General features: G+C 33.1%; 1 protein-coding gene across 5 annotated transcripts in view; it reads left to right on the plus strand.

Moving 5' to 3' along the window:
• The window catches only part of Oct-TyrR (Octopamine-Tyramine receptor), a 769,263-nt gene that overhangs the window by 702,047 nt on the left and 49,315 nt on the right, over positions 1-17,901 (plus strand). For all 5 annotated transcript variants that reach the window (XM_065370690.1, XM_065370686.1, XM_065370689.1 and 2 more), the window contains one exon: positions 3,139-3,500. In XM_065370690.1, coding sequence (XP_065226762.1) covers positions 3,350-3,500 — 151 coding nt within the window. In that variant the 5' untranslated portion in view covers positions 3,139-3,349. The remainder of the gene's footprint in view (positions 1-3,138; positions 3,501-17,901) is intronic.

The raw sequence follows: 17,901 nt of genomic DNA on the forward strand, positions 1-17,901 counted from the left end.
AAAATATGAAGAAATTTATTAAAAATTTGCTTTCTTATTTTGGCTAAGAAATCAGTTGTACTTACTTTTATCATGCCCAGGCCATGCTTACCCATTAAAAAAATTAGTTACTTCCATAATTTTATTTCACGCATTTTTTTCTTAAAATATCAAAGCTTCGAGATTTTTCTGAGTGGAAAAGAATAAATGTAGATAAGTACTGACCGAAAAATATTAAGTAGATTACTTACAGCAGCAAAAATTGGATTTGTGTTCTTCTTGATTTTGATTTCGACTATTGAAAGTTTTTCGAGGTTCAGTTGAGTGAACCCAAATTGAAGATCTGGCGAGTTTATAATAAGGCATCGCTCCAAAGTTATGGAACAGAGAAAAATATGCTAAAAAATATTTTCATGTCGGAAAAGAGGAGTTTTGAAACAAAGTTTTTGCTTATTTGCGATTAAGAAATGTGCAATGCTAATAAATTTTCAGGAGAAAAAATGAATAAAAAGGAACGGAAAGAAAAGGCAATCCGTACCTATTTCCTAATGTTATCTACCAATTATCCACAGAACTTGGAATGGGTGTCTGGTAAAAAAGGTATAAATAAAATCTGAATTGATGTCGAGAGTTTTTTTCCCCCCATAAATTGCAAAAATCACGCCGGAAATCTTAAAACAACATTTTTGATACCTGATTTAATTTTTTAGATATGAAAATTTACAAAAAAGTAATTTACCAGGTGATTTCTGAGGCCAGCACCTTGCTGTTGTTTGAATAAGGTTTTTAAACTATACATTGAGTCGATTACAGAGTCGAGAAGCAGACATGAAATCTAATCCAAATCTCAGCCATGAAAAAAATATTCATCAGCTGGTGAAAATGGAAATTATCCATTGTCTATTTTTAATACCTAAATTGAATTTTATGTCTGATTTCCGACTCAGTAATCTATTCCACGTGCTGTCCGAAAATCTCATTCAAACAACAGCAATGTATTGGCCTTGGAAACCACAAGAATAATTATTTTGTTTTGAATTTTTTTGGTTTTGAAAGAATATTACAAAAGAAAAATCTTTCATTTCCGATGTGATTTTGCGATTTATGGAATAAAGCTCCCTTGGTGACATTAAATTCACATTTTATGTATTCATTTTCCACCAGACGCCCATTGCATGTTCTCTGGATGGTTACTTTAGGAGATACGGATCGCCCTATTTTTTGCCTTTTTAATTATTTTTTCCCCTGAAAATGTAATTAGTACCTACCTATCATGTTTTTAAAGTATCTGATGATTTCTATATTTTTAGTTTCCGTGACTTCATACTTTGCACACTTTTTTCATTTCATCGCCCATTTTTTAGTCGCAAATGAGCCAACAATTTTTTTCAAGTTTCCTCTTTTCCGACGTGAAAATTTTTCTTAGATACGACTTTCTTTCTGTTTCGTAACTTTGGAGTGATTTCGTGGCCATTTCTTGTAAATTTTGTAAATATTTTTCTAGTTCCAGCGTTGATTTGAAAATCAATAAAACAAGAATGTGAGGATTAAACCGGAATTTTTAAAAATTGTCTCATCCGTTTTACGAAAAATGTTTCTACCTTGGTTGTATAAGTCTTTTTTTCTTTTTTGATGAAATGGACGAGAAAAAATCCAAGGAGTGGTAAAATGTTTGAAAATATGTCGAGGTCCCACAAAAAGCTATTAAAGCGTTTGAAGATTCAAATTTTCAGTTGGTATTTCATTATTTTGCTTTCTGTTTATCATTAAAAAATGAGCATGTGCGATTAGCGATGTGAATTTTCACTTGTGCAAGAGATACTGTGAGCTGAAAGGCATGGCTTTAAAGGCTAACCTGTTCCCCAATGTTCTGAAATTAGGATGGTCAGTTCCACCTATCTACTCAACGTACTAATCCGAAATCAATAGATATTATTTACTTACTTATTTATTTGGGGTTAATTCGACACATATTCTTTCAGTCCTTTACGATATCATTATAGTCGAGATCGGTAGGATAAATCATCGTCGTGACAATACGTCATTGTGAAGGTGATGAGGGGTAGGGGTAAAGATGAGAAATTTCCGTTTTTCTTTAATATTTTATTTCGTAAATTTTCCAGAAAAAAAAATGGGAGTAACAATATGGACTTTACGTTATAATTTTTATTCAGTTTTCTCAAAGCAGGTACAGCCTAAAAGTGGAAATTTTCCTCAAAGGGCATCTTATGAAAAAAAATGTCCATATTGAGTGAAATTTTATTTAAATTGTTCTCCATTTTCTTGAAATAAAATTTCATTAGAAAAATTTAACGATCGAGTCCCAGTTGATCCGAGACTTGCAATTTTTACCAAGATTTTTTCCACTCACTTAAGCCATCATAATAGAAAAAAAAGGTACATGTTCCCTCGTTTATCAACTTTTTCAAAAATAATACCTCCAGTGCTTACTTAAATAACGAGAACAACCCACCTTTAATGCAGTATATGTATTGTTTTCTCCTCGCTCCATTTAAATAATATCTTGACTATACTCTCTGGACACCCTGTACGTATACTAAAGACCATATTTAAAAAAGAAATTATTATAAAGTAGGAAATTTGAATTCAACGCGGAATATTTGCGTAGAAGAAGCGGATACGGACAGGGCTGCGATTCGACTGGTGCAATTTTGTCGTTCGATGTAATTGCACACGGTGTTTCCTTTATTCATCGACTTTTTTACTCCGTTGTTGTCGTTGCTTTCAAGTTCCAACAGTTTATAGATATAAGTAAGTTCTAAACTCTCGCATCGAAGGTTACAGAAATTGGATATTTCTCACATTGCAATGGCGAGGTGTGCGACGGTTTATTGTAGCGTAATCATAATCTTTGGAGGAAACGAAAAATTAAGTAAAATAATAACGAATGTCATCACGTTATACTAATCACTGAGTTTTATTCGTACCTAAACCTATCCGGATGTGGGCAAAAAGCACCTATATGTTAAAAAGGGTCAAATATTCTCTATGTATAAAGATGAGGGTGTGAAAAAAGACAACGCAACGATAACGCGGTAAAGGCGCGGACTTATTTTAAGAGGATTTCGATGAACTATGCCATAAGATCGGATGTTGGAAGCGACTGAGAGAGTAATTTTTACGGTTGCTTTGTTACAGGGTGAATTTACACGATTTCGCTGATAGCCATGGGAGAAAATCACCAGAGCGTCGGTTGGAATCTTCTCGGCGACTGGAATCATTGTGGTAGACGTAATCTGTGGTACCTACTTAGTTTACGAAGGCCTTAGATAAGTGAGGTAGCTGATACGCCAGCAGAAACGAGAGCGAAAATGATGGTAATGAATAAAGAAGACCAGCTGATGCTAATATGAGCTTTAACAACATCACCTTGAACAACGCCAGCTTGATCAATGATACAATTTCGCTGAATGCAACCTCACTCGAAGTGTACGATACAATTTTTGGCATCAAAGTCGCCGTACCACCTTGGGAAGCTCTTGCGACCGCCGTTATTTTGAGTAAGTAGAGAAGAAATTGTATTTTTTTAGTTTTATTAGGAGATTTTTTGGAAGGGGAGATGAAATTGAAGGTATTTTTTCAGCTCTGTAGGTAAATTGAAATTTTTATCATTTGTGCCAAATTTTTCAATATTGATCAAGTCCAAGAGATTTGGACTGTAAATCCAAGTTTAGTATTTTAGCAGGTATTTTAAAATTCAGTGGTGAATTTGCTGGATTAAAGTTTTTGTAAAAAACCAATAGAATCTTCTTCCACTAAATACAAATTTGAAATTATTTCTTTCAAAGCTATTAAGATTTGCAAAGCACTGGAAATTGAAGTTCACTTGGGCACTCTCATGAAGTGTCCTTAGTATGATGAATTTTATGTATTTGACGATTATTCATAGGTACCTACTTATCCAGTTCTAACAGGTGGGAAAGATCGTCATGAAGATTATTAATACCTATTTAACAGTTTCTTTTCAATTTTGTAACTTATTGATCTGAAAATTAATTAAAAACAATGTAGCAGTGATAATACCTACCAAAGTAAGAAAAATCAATGAAAATTTAATTTTTTCTTAGAATGTCTTTTACTCCTGGTGTAATTAATTTCCACCTGTAATGACGTTAACTGATAAATCTTCTTCCGTTCCACACTAGCTGCTTTTGAAATTATCACATACCTACCTACTTATTCAAAAACGAAATAGAAATTGCGCTTTGAAACTGATAATTTTATTTTGATCCACTTCAAAACACATCTGTCAAACTGCACATGTATATAACTATGTGTATTGTGTATGTATTATCCACACATTATTTTAAAAGTTCAAGATATGTCTTGATATCCCAGAAATGCCTTACATAGAAGATTGCCAAAAATCGGTATGTATGGAAAAGTAGTCTAATAATTGGAGAAAAATTGAATGACTTACTGTCATACAATTATCCTGTATTTTTTGTTAACGTGTGCTCCAACGACCAATTTGCATTCTCAAGTGCCTTATATCGCACCTCGGGAGTAATAAGGTTACATCTCAAAAAAGTGAAATTTTACAGGAGAGTGATTTTCCTTTTTTTAAAAACTTGATTCATTATTTTTATCAACTTATAATTAATTGTGAGGAATGAATAGCACCTCATTTTAAAGATCTGGTATCCTATTTTCGTTTAGCATAAGAACACTTTGAAAAATAAAATCTTAAAGAGGAAATATTTCAATGTTTGGAAAACATTTTGAGTTATAACCTCTCATTAAAATTGATCTGGAGGCGAAAGGAAGCGTCCAGAAAAAATTTCATGCTAACAAAGTTGTAGAGCATTAAATTTTCAAACGACATAATGTCGTTAGTTTTTTTCTAGAGTGCTTAGTTTTTGAGTTTTTCTCAAAAAACTAAAATTTCATTGTATGTGCAAATTCATTTTTTTTGAAAAGTGATCAATTTTTTAAAAAATTTCCATTTGGTACAAACCAATAAAAAATGCACTTCTCGTGACCATTTCTATCTGACAAACATTCAAAACAATCAAAACGGTTTGTTAACATTTTGTATGTACATACAAAATTTGCTCAAAAAAGGTGGAGTTTTTTGAGATGTACCCTTATAACTCCAAACAACTTGCAATGTTGTTGAGATTTTGAGTTAGGCCATTTGCGTTTTTTACAAGATCTAGATAATGTAGCCAACTCAAAGTGAAATTTTTGGTTGAGGGGGGTCATACAAACCCCAAAAATGCAAAAATGTCAAAATCATTTTTTTTGAGATGTAACCTTATTACTCCCGAGGTGCGATATGTACATTCCTCATCCAAAGAACAAACTTGCAAATCATGATTTTTGGAAGAAGAAAAATCACAATTCCACAAAAATGTGAGCAAAAAATCACTTGTTAAAACAAGAAACTAAAAAAAAAAAAAAACTCAAAATAAAAAAAAATGCAGTCAAAATAATTTAGGCAAAAAAAATGACCACAATTTTAGAACAAAACTCAAATCAATCATGTATGTTTAGCTTCCAACAGTCAATCATTTCAGTTACTTTAAATTTAACCAAGCTGCGTTCGTTTTTAAAGCTAATTTCTATAAACCTACCTAAATCCAGCGGTCTTGCGAGCGCGATTAATTTATGCCAATTCATTTACCATAATTCTCTCATCAATTGGATCTTTGCTCCAGTTGAAACTGCTGTAGAAAACAGCTTATATTTATCGAACCATATAGGGTCAGATAAGATGGCCTATTTCCATAGTCATTAAAAAATGATTCGATAAGTTACGTCTTGGATAGTCTAAAATACCTTACACTTCTGTAAATTATCCAATTCTGATCCAAATTTTGAAGAGGAAAACTGTCACATGGTTGACATCAAAACACTCTACACTAAACACAAACTTACCTACTTCAATTATACAACAGTTTGTAGAACTGGTCTCCATTGATTTTATAGTTCTATGAAATTCCAAGCTTGTTCAGCATAAAGAGTAACAAAATAGACACAGTCTAGCCATAAAATACTGTCAGTACTTTAAACGCTTGTAATATAAAAACAAAATTTCAAAAACGTGAAAGTGTTGTAGATGAAAAACAAAATGGGAATGACACATGAAAAAACAAAAGGCTCAAATTGGCTGTAAAATTTGTTTTTTTTTTGAATTTTTTTTATGTGCATCAATTTTTTTGAATTGTTGTCTGCTCCTGGCTTTGAGTGGTACTTTGCTTGACATGATCAGTTACTGTCATCTTTGGTTTAGATTAGTAAAAAAAAAATTGATGCATCTAAAAAAATTGAAAAAAATTTTATGATCAATTTTTTTTTACCTTTGGTGTAGGTACAAGGGTCTTATTTCTTGTGCCTTTTCCGTTTTGTTAAACTCCTTCCCTTGAAAGTTCTGCAATATGGTATTTTTCCAACCTCTGGGTGCCGTGGGTGCCTCTTAGTACATACCTGAAGGTCATGTGTGTACACAAATATTTTTAAAATTCAATCGAAGGAGATAAGAGAATTTGGAGAGACACAAAATTTATCAACCAAGTACCTACAACTTTTTCATACAATTTTTAATATCTTCATTTCAAATTAGAAAAAGAAAAAAAATCACTTACTAGCTCAATTGAATTTGTTATGTGATACGATGGTATCTCCATTCAAATATCTCGGGAAATTTTCCTTTTTGTAGATTTGAAGAAGGGATTAGAAACGATTCGAATAAAAGTTGTGGGATAATATTGATGCACCATGGGAAGATTTCTAGTCTGTGACTGGAACCTCCATTTCATAACCGAGATTCAGCATTTTAAACCCGTTTAATGGAGGTTTAATACTTTTTTTCAAAAAGTGCCATTTATCAGCACAACATACCTATTGAGTGTTTTGCACAACAGATGCTAACGTCTCTAAACCACTTTTTCAATGACAGGAAGAGTTTTCGACCATTGCATGACAAGAATTCAAATGCACGCTAAAAAAAAATCAAGTGCACACCGGCGTATGCCTGACGAATCGAATAAAATGCATCAACGACCTTGGTAAATAAACGACGAAATTCAGATAAAAATGACGAATTTATTCACAAAATTAAAAGCTTGAAAAATTATTGATTACCTACTGTATCAAAAATTTTAATGTTACCTACATAAGAGAAGTAGTTACCGTATGAAAGATTATCAATTATTTTTTTTTGCCTTGCTTGGCCATCCCCTCTTCCTCTTGGTGGCACCAGAAGTCACCAAGTAGGTTATTTGTCTTCATAAAATTCTTCTCCCAAAATCAATTCTAAGTCGAAATCCAGATCTTCGGTGTTGAAAGCATCTACATCTTCATCTAATTCTCCAATTTTGGTTCCGAGGATGCGGCGATAAAAGTCCTTCGCATCATTAGGAATAAAACACATCAATGAAAGAAGATCGTTATGAGTTTGCTTGTAATTGGTTTACCTAGAAGAAAAAAATATTACTATAGACAACTAAAGCAGCTGAAAAAAATTCCTTACTCCAAAGGGGCTTCAACTTTTCAACAAATGATCAGGGATTATCACAGGTATTCTGCGGATTCAGCATTTAGCCAAATTTACTTTACATGGAGGTGAATCGAATGATTGTTTAAGATCAAGCATAAATGGCTTTTCTCTGGAAAGAATAATCTGTCTAGTTTTCAACAAGTTGATTTTTTCTTTATCAACTGACACTTTTCGATTTGTAATCATCTTTTCCAAATCGGCAGTGCTTTTAAAATCTTCCTTCCGCACTTCATATGTATTATATGCAGGGCTCGGATTTTTATGCTGGAGCATATTTTTTGTATGCATAGGGGATAGGGAATTTTTCAATTATCTCCACGATTCATGAAATTTCAAGTAAAATGAGCCTAATTTGTTAGAGCATATTTTGGCATATTTTACCATAAAAGCATATAAAAGCATATTTTGGCATTTTTTAGGGAATATTTTGCGTTTTAAGAGCATATTTTACAGTTTTTAGCGGTTTTTAGGGAATATTTTGCTCAATTTAAAATTTTCAAATCAAATTAGTATTTGGCTATTTTTCATTTTTCCCCCGCAAAATTTGTGAAACTGGCAATAGCTCACTTGTGCCTACTTATTTTTTTTTTTTGTTCATTTTATTTGTTTTTTATTCCTTTATAATGATTGAATTAGAATTAACTTTTCGTGATTTTAAAACGCTCTATTTTGCATATTTGTTCGTGAATTCTTGGTATTACACAAAAATATTAGTAAAATCATATAAGAATTGATTTTTCCTGTAAAACAATATCCATATGGTTAGGGAATATTTTTACTTTTTAGAGCATATTTTGGCAATTTTTAGGAAATATTTAAGCGCATATTTTGGGTTTTTTAGAGAAAGAATATCCGAGCCCTGATTATATGCATCTATGAAGAACACAATGTTTCATGAGAAAAATGGTTTTTTGAACATTGTCCAATAATAATGAAAAAAATACCTTCGAGGGTTTGTTCCTTTTATGTGTCGATAATCCTCATCTGTATACTTACACACAAATTTGACATCTCTGATGTTTCTCGATATCAGAAAAATCGGAAGCATACTGTGGCCAGAAATCAGGCACTGGCATATGATTGTTTGTAAATTTGTAAATTTCTCAAAACATGACTTCAACATCAGCATCATTTTTATATTTCGATTCTGACCACCGCAACTGTCACTCCAAAGAATCAAGTGCTGTATTTTATGAAAGTACGAGTAATTTTCAAAGATTCTTTTCACCTCGAACTGATCTCTTGTGCACCTCGTCCTGCCTCATGTTCCATCCAAGAGTAACATGAACCTCTTGAGTATTTACCTGAATAAATTCCCAGGTTATAAAACATGATCTGTTAAAGTTGTCCCTTTTAAAATTTCATTATCCAACAATTTCACAATTTTATAACAATATTTTTATCAAAAGAACTTGACAAATGTACTCAAAGTATCTTAGTTGTTCAAAATACAGCTTTGGAAACACATAATAATTAATACATTATGTAACTTATCATATCTTAAGAACCTTTAAAACAGGCTCGGTAAGGGTTCTTTCATCAATTTTGAGAGAATTTTTCACTTCCGAATTCCCTTCAAGTAAATAGCAAGGTGAACGTTTGTCATTGTTTTTGGGCTTAGAAAACAAAAAAACCACGTGGTCAAAGACTTTTGGGCCACCCTGTACTCTTCCTGCCGTTGATGAGCTATTCTGCGAAGAAAAAAAACTTTTGAGGCGTTTTTGAAGGTAGTTTCTTCGGCTGATAGACACCCTTATTCAACAAGTTTAAATCTCATTTGATTTGATTTTCAGGCAAGCATATCGAGGACTGTAGGTTGATATTGGTCCAAAAACCGCACTGTGGGTGACAGTCTGAAAATCAGCTCGAATGTGAATAAACTCCATTGAATAGATCGAGAATAAGCCACAATTTTTAGCTCTTCAAGTTGTTTTTAATATAAATGGATTAATGCTATCGTAGAGCTTGATATAATAGACATACTTTCTACCAGTTTTTTCAAAAATACCTCAAAAGTTTTTTTACTTTGCAGAAATATGTAGCTCATTAACAGTAGGAAGATGGTGTAAAAAAATGTTCTAAGGATTTGTTTTTTGTTTACTAGATGTGAAAAAATTGAAAAGTTTATGACACCCATCGCAAACATCAGGCTTTTTCTTTAAAAAAATGACCCTTCTTATAATTTTTTTTGGAGGGGCCCTCGTAAAAGTTTTACAATGATATTTTTCTAATCTCTGGGCGCCTCTGAGTATATACCTACTACATACCTAATTTCATCAATATTCAATCTTTTAAATTATTCTGATGATTTTGAGATATCAGGTCTGTGTATATACTAAATCTTTTAAGAATACAATGGAAAGGGAAAAGGGAATTTAGGGAGAAAAAAAATTTCAACTACATAAGTACTTACAACATTTTTAAAGCTGTGTCATATGTACCATTTTCATCATCTTCATTTTCAAATTTTCAAAAAAATAAAAAATCACTTACCTACTAGCTCAGCTGAGTTTGTTATGCGATATTATGTTAGCTGTTCCTCTATTTCGGACTTCTCTTTTTTCGTAGAGTTGAAGAAGAGATTCGAAATAATTTGAATAAAAGTTGTGGGATAATATCGATAGATCCTGAGAAAATTTCTATGTAGTCTCTGACTGGAACCTCTATTTTCTAACTGAGGTTCAGAATTTCAAAACCGTTTAATGGAGGTTAACATAATAATTTTTTTAATTTCATTATCTAACAATTTCACAATTTTGAACCCAGTTGGCTTTCCAATCATCTGAAAACGGGCATTATTTTTACTAAAATAAGCTAACATCAGCCCACAATTTGATTTCAATCTCACTCTAACCCTCTAAAAAAATGTTTTCCAAAGTCAAAAATAATCTGTCTTAGTACTGGGGTTGTTCCATATCAAATCGCAGAGCTTGGCGATTTTTTAATGTTCATTTTTTTACGAGAATAGGAACTGATGAGAGAGATGACGAATGGTGCAAACCGCAGTTTTCTAAATAAATGAATTTGGATAGGAAGTGGGCATGTGAAGGGGGCTTGGAGTTTTGAACAAAATAGAGATATTGTAAATTTCGAGCGTGGATACTTAAGTTGAAAATTACAAGAAATTGTACATTTTAGGGCGAGCTTCTTTGAGGTGTGGTGTAAATTATTGTGGCTACATTTCACGAGCATGAGCTATGTACTACAGAAGTTGAAAAATAATATTTCTCCGGTCTCTATTGCGTCCAAGTTCAAAAATTCTGGAAAATCCCCAGCACAAGTTTTGATAAAAATGGAACAATTCGTCCAACTGTGACCTTTTCTAAAAAAAACTGTACTTTCTCATAATTTTTTGAATCTCAATTTTGTAATGTTGTGAGTAGGTATGTTAATCAACATGAAAACTTGTGCTTGGCGCAATTTTTCAGAATTTTTGAGCTTGGCCACGATGGAGAAATAGGATTTAAAAAGTTGACAGCAATTATTTTCCACCATAGGTATATCTCCAAAAAACGATTCTATGGGCTTACAAAATGGAAAAAGATTCAAATTCGTGTCATTTGTAATTTTCACATCCAATTTCTATGCTCGAAATTTACAACTATGCTTATTAATTAGGTAATAAGTACCTCAAAACATTCAGACCCTGTACCTACTTCCCCTCCAATGCACTTGGAGAACTGATTTTTTGCATCATGTTATCTCTCATCGAGATTTTATCTCTCGTACTTGAGAAATATTTCAAGAGGTTTCATCGACCCAAGTTCAAAAACTTTAATGATTTGATATGGAGTTATCTCGTAAAAGATAATTTTACTTAATTTTTGAATGTGCGAATTGCTCAAAGGCTCCTCTGCATTAGAACACGTACCTAATGATGATAGCGTTTCTCAGTGTTAAATATGCACTTACAAGTTACAATTGCTCGAACATGATGGCATAATGCAGATCTAAAACAAATCTTTGTTGTAGATTTGGCATACTTAGAATGAGCCTACTTTATAACAAAAGGGATTGGATAACACATTTTTCAAATAATTGCTGCTAAATTTAATTTTTCAACATATAGTCGAATATCTAGGTACATTAAATTTTGAACTTCTTGTAAGTTTTCTACTCCTTATTGTATAAGAATTTTTAAAACAGGCTCGATAAGGGTTGTTTCATCATTTTTGAGAGAATTTTTCACTTCCCAATTCCCTTGAGATAAATAGCTAAGTAAATCGTTCACGAACATGTTTTTGTCGACCGCGAAAAAAAATATCATTGGATTTTCACCAAATTCAGTCAAGACCTTCACTTTGAGTTGAAAACTACTCAGAAATTTTTTTAGCTCCGAATATACCACTGAAGGGGAGATTTGGGTCCTCTAAGAGGAAGATTATTCTAAAAAAATTGTACTTACTTTTTTCGCTCAAGCCTCTACCCAACCTGTTTTTGGAAAAATGGTCCAATTTCAAAAGATGATAGGTACCTACGTTGAATTGTACGTCAACCTAGGCCATTGCCATCAAAATCCAAGACCACTTTTATGGTTTTACTGAGCGATTGAAAAATCTTGAGTATATTTCGCACAAGTTATGCCTATAAGTATCGAAAGGCATCACTTTTGTAAAACTGGAGGAATATTTTTAAATACATTGGTGCTAATTTTTCGGTGGCTATTTACGATTTTAGAAAAAAAAAACTTGCAAGTTTGTGGCTATTTTACTCGTTTTTTTTTTTTGAAATTGAGAAAACCGCCAAAAAAATTGGCACCACTGTACCTATTCTAAAATATTTCCCCAGTTCGAGAAACTATTCTCTTTGGACATTTTGGCTTAATTATAGGTAATGCGAAACGTTTGAAAAGAAAATATTTTCAAAAGACGAATTTACCCGAAAATTACCGATTTGCAAATTTTCAACAGTTCAGTGGGACTCTTGGAAAAGGTCTTTGATTTTGACGGCAACGGCATAGATCGACGCATAATCTTCATTACTATCTTTTTAGAACCGAACCATTTCCTCCAAAATACGTTTATAGGTAGGAACTAGAGCAAACAATCACGATTTTTTCGAAAATATTTTTTTGAAGACCTATCTTTCCTACATGGGCACCTCCGGGGCCAAAAATTTTCATGTGCAACTTTCAACTCAAATTAAAGGTTCCCACTTGAATTGGTCAAAATCCTCCGACATTTTACACTAATTTTTACCCAACCCTTCACGCGAGTTCGATAACATGGGTGAAATGTCGACGACTCTACAAAAGGTGAACGATCGTAAAAAGAACGCTTTAAAATGATAAAAATTTGAGAAATTCACTCGGTCTTCTGCCTGAGTATTTATATGCTCGACTGGATGCAATTTTATAATACAACAAAAGCGTCGTAGGAAGTAATTTAGAATCGGTGAGGACTTAATTTGACTCTTTCTCTCGAGCTACTATACCACGACCAGGACGACCGACGATGTAGAAATTTATTTATAATTTCTTCGTACCGAAAGCACGTTAATCTACTACCCCGATATAGTACAGTAGGTAGTATACCAGAGAATAAGCGCTTTTTAATCGAAATTTTCACCGGAATTCCATCGCGCTCTCTTCACTTTCCTTCGTTTTTGTGTTTCTTTATAATTGTTCGAAACAAGTTGGCGAATAAGTGCCACCGTAATGAATTCGAATAGCAGCAAAATTCGCAGTTATCGAGAGAAACGCGCTGCGAAATTTACCCGCACGAAGCGTGTTTGGCAAGTTTTTCAATTTTTCAAAATTAACCTTTTTAATTAGAGAGATGACTCCGTGGAAAGCAAATCGAGCTGCGCGTTAATTGACGAAGTTTACCGTGCTTTGTGAAAAGATTCGCCCGCCGTAGTCGAGTCGAGGTTTTTAGCCTGACAACGCGGAGTTGTTTTAAATGATACGTTGTGTTAGGGGAATTTTTACGCCGAGTTGGAAAACAAGCGTGAAAAAAAGCCAGTCGTTGGAAATTAAATTGAGAGATTACGAAGATTTGAAAAAAATAAAAAGAATAAACGACGAATCGAGACGAAGATGGAATGAAATAAAACGATGGAGAAACGGGAGTGGAAATGTGGAAATTACGTTAGTGAAAAATGTTGACATTTCTCGAAATTATTTGGAATTTTCATCGAAATACGCGCGGCGAAAATTGCTACGAAAGTTGATGATATTATTTTATTAAAACTTGAAATATTGTTTTTGAATGTTTCACACGAGATTTTTCTGTTCGTGAATATTGTTTGGAAATATTTTTATTTTTCGTCAAGTTTAGGGTGAATGTTGAAATGTTATTTTTTATGTACTGATAGGCTACTCGTTGTTTTATTTTAATGTTGGAAGCTTATTTTTTCTTTCTGCATCGAGGCCGAGGCATATTTCAGATGGTACAAAAACTAAATTTTGTCAAATTTTTCCAATTTGGGCATTTTTGACAGTTACCTACCTAGTGAGGGCGTGGACGAAAAAAAAAATGCAGAAGTATTGAGTAGGTACCCCTCATTTCATTCAGTCCTTCTCCTTCTACTTTCTGACGGATAAATACCTGAACAAACTTACTAGCCGTTTCTATTTCCTGAGCCGGAGTTTTTCTAATTCTTCTTGCGATTCATCAACAGGTACGAAATATCTACATACCTCGCCCTTCTATGGATAACTGATCTGCTATCTGATTCCATAGTTCATTTCTCTCAAGCGGTATTGTTCCCAGGTCATATCCCATAGGGCTGGTTCGGCTTGCACGAGAGAGATAAATGAACTTTTGATGTCTTCGTCAACAACTACTTCACTTTCTGTTTGAACCATTTCAGAATTCATTACTCAATTTTCAACAGACAAAATATAACTACAAGGCAGAAAAAACTCGATGAAATATAACAAGAATACCACAAGACAAACAGAAAAGGCGGTCTGGTACACAACAGTTGATAAGATGGATTTCATTTCTGGCAACACAGGCAACATAATCAAACTACCTTTTGATTATGTTGCCTGGTTGCTCAAGTTGCTTGTTGCTGTTGCTTATTGCCTCCTATGTAGATCGCGACTTAGAAAACTAAAATTTAATTTGTACCTTATTCTCAAGCCACTGAATCGATTTTTGATAGTTTAAAACCGTTCTGAAGCCTTAGGCGGATTTTCAGACCTTCTACAACACTTCTTAGCATAAGAAAATTGACATAAAATTAAAGAAACACTTCGGGGCAAGGTGACTTTTGGTATACTGGCCTATTTTTATACTCTGAACATGATTCCTTGTGTCCCCCACCTCTCCCTAGTGAGCTTTCCCCCAATTGTGGATTCAAGCCCCCAAATGAGGTCTTTTACCCCTAGCTCCCCAAATCGCGGTCCTAGCCCGAAAATGGGGGTCTATAGAAGTTTTTCTACGTCAAATTTCCCATTAGATGTTCTATGAACAAACTTTGCCCCCCTAAGGGGGGTTTAGCTACAATCAATCAAATATAAGAGGTTATTGAATATGAGTCATGATCGCGGTAAGAAATATGTTCTTTACTTAGGTACATCAATCTTGACCTCACACAAACGTAGGAAAATTATTTATTACATCAAATTGGAGTGGGGTGTACGCCCAAACCCCCTACCCTCCACCTCTCATTCCATACTTATCACGACTCTTACTCAAAAACACTTTATTTTTGATTGACTGCAGCTTCACCCCCTTAGGAGGGACGAAGTTGGTTTATAGGTCATCTGATGGGAAATTTTAAGTAGAATAACTTCCATGGACCTTCATTTTGTGGGCTAGCTTTTCAAGTTTGCCTTTGTCAATCGTTTTGTGAAGTTTGTTGAAGATTTTATCGACAAAATATTTGAGATAAGACCTTCCCTAACGAAATGGCAGTAGTAGGTGGGTCACTTTGGGGTCCTAGACTTTCCGGAGCAGGCCAAAGTGTCCTGTCTATTTTTTTAAAATTTTTTTTGTATTTTTATTTATTAAAAAACAAAAAAAAAATAAGTAAAAAGATATATTTGTAAAAACGATCATTTATGTATTGTAAAATATACATACCTAATAATTTAAAAAAATCAGAACACGCGATTGTGATTTAAAGAAACACGATTACATTATAAAAAATGAAAAATTCTTAAAATGAAAAAAATACTTGAAATTAAAATAAAAAAACTGCACAGCCAGCTGGTAAATATCACAATAATTTCAAATCTTAAAATAAAAAACGACTAGCATTTTAACATAATTTATAAATAACAAGTACATACATAAACACATTCACTTCACGATCATTTAAAATACAAAAATGATAATGATTATATTTAAAGAAGCGTGGTCGTCGTCTTCAGTTTCACTTTGAATTCATTAACCATGTACTTCAGGTATGTTGAGATTGTCGTCGTTGTTGTTTTCTTCATCACGATCATACTCTCCATTGGCATCATATTCTTCTTCTTCCGCGATAAATTCTTTATCGTCAGCGTCGTCGTCGTTATAATAATCATTAGAAAACAAATTCCGTATTTCAAAAAGTTGACGACGGCGTAATAAATATAATGTATTTTGAAGAAATAAAAATGGGGAAGAGTGAGGGGTGTTCATATATCCTGATTCATTGTACAGAGCATTTAACGGTCTTTGAAACTCAAAGTTAATGCACCCGAATACCGCACATCTTCTTCATAGCAAATTTGACCCCATACGTTAACGTTTTCATTTTGTGTGGGTGAGCATGTGGAGGTTGAGTAGTAGTTGTAATTTACAAACTCTCTGTAAGAACTAATGAACAACAACAATTAGCATCAATGAATAAAACAACTCACACATTTTTCAATAAATTTATGTTCTTACCTTTCATCAAATGCATCTTGTGTATGATTCTAATTAACAAATCGGTTGAAATTAAAGTCGAATAGATTTTGTACATAATGTACAAAATGTACAATTGCTGTTATAATTACTCTGAAACACATTATACTTGATTCAAATGAAAACTTTCAAACTACCTATTATATTATTGAAATTTAATAATTAACGAATGAGTTTAAGAAGACAGATGAACACAAATGAAGACAATCGGTAATGTGCAACTTCATTTGATAAATTTTTTTGTAATTCCAATAACCAATGCTACTGATGGCTGCAGTAAGTTGTGCACCTGTGTTATGAAACTAGAAATTACTGGTAAATCACCAGTAATTTCTAGTTTAAGTAGGTTCGTTGCCTATTTGGTGAGCCAACTTCTCTTTTTTCAACATTTTAAAATGGTACACTTTAATTCTCTTAGATGAAGTACATTCATGAAGTGTATATAATGAAAATGACAACTCCATACTAATTTTTGAGGGATTGAGCAGGGTTATAAAGATAAGTATTACCTATTTTGAAAGCATATTCCTAAATCAATCGATATGGTCACAAAGATTGTAAACACTTACAAGTTTCTAGGAGCTGAATTTCATTTCATTATTTATCCACAATCTACGAAATACGAAATAGGGTTTTCCAAGAACTGAAGAATCCAAAAATCTGTCAACGCGGAGGTCAAAACCAAGGTACGAATCGAATTTCAACTTACTACATCAATTTGCAAAAACTGCGACTTTTTTTTCTTTTTAGGCCCAAATTTGAGTTTTTTTTTTAAATTCTCCAGAAATCGAGAAATTAATTTCAGCTGATGAAATTTTGGCGACCGGAGTATTTTGAGGTCTTCTATCGAGTTCTCTTTGTCTGATTCACAAATTTTTTTTATTTGGTGATATCGTCAGTCGTTTTTGAATGATTTGTCTAATCTGAGAAAATCGTTCGTGAACGAATTGTTCGATTTTTGATGAATTGAAATGTTTCACTTTGACTTGTCGTGTACTATTTGCAATGATTTGATTTACCTACTCGTACATGCAATTACGTCGTTCTCGAGTTGTAAGAGAACCTTCGCAAACGGATCAACTCCATTCTTTGTTGATAGATTTCTAATGGCGAGTTTTATGGTACATAATTTTTTCTCTCATTTGATTTAGGTATTGAAGATTTATTCATTCACGATCGATTTTTCGCGTCTGATCAAATCATTCGCGAACAAATTATTTTCATTTGTTGATAACAATTTTGAAAATATCACGATTTCTCATGAAAACAGCAGAAAAATTCATGAAAAACTTACTTTATGAATTGCAATAATTTGTACAAAATATTGACGAAATTGGGAAATCGGTAAAAAATTAGACAATCAATAATTTTGGGTTTATTGATATCAATTCTCAGAAAATTGTTCCCCCTCCCCCCGATGTTAATCGACTGTGATTTTCTTATACATACGTAAGCTTTCCAACCTTTTGATCTTTTTGAAACTATTTCAGGTAATCGGCGAATAATTTTCTGAGGCTACAAATTTTGGCCAAATTCAGCAAAAACCTTGGTTTTGAA

This window comes from Planococcus citri, chromosome 1, assembly GCF_950023065.1.
Source record: "Planococcus citri chromosome 1, ihPlaCitr1.1, whole genome shotgun sequence".
Classification (NCBI taxonomy): domain Eukaryota; kingdom Metazoa; phylum Arthropoda; class Insecta; order Hemiptera; family Pseudococcidae; genus Planococcus; species Planococcus citri.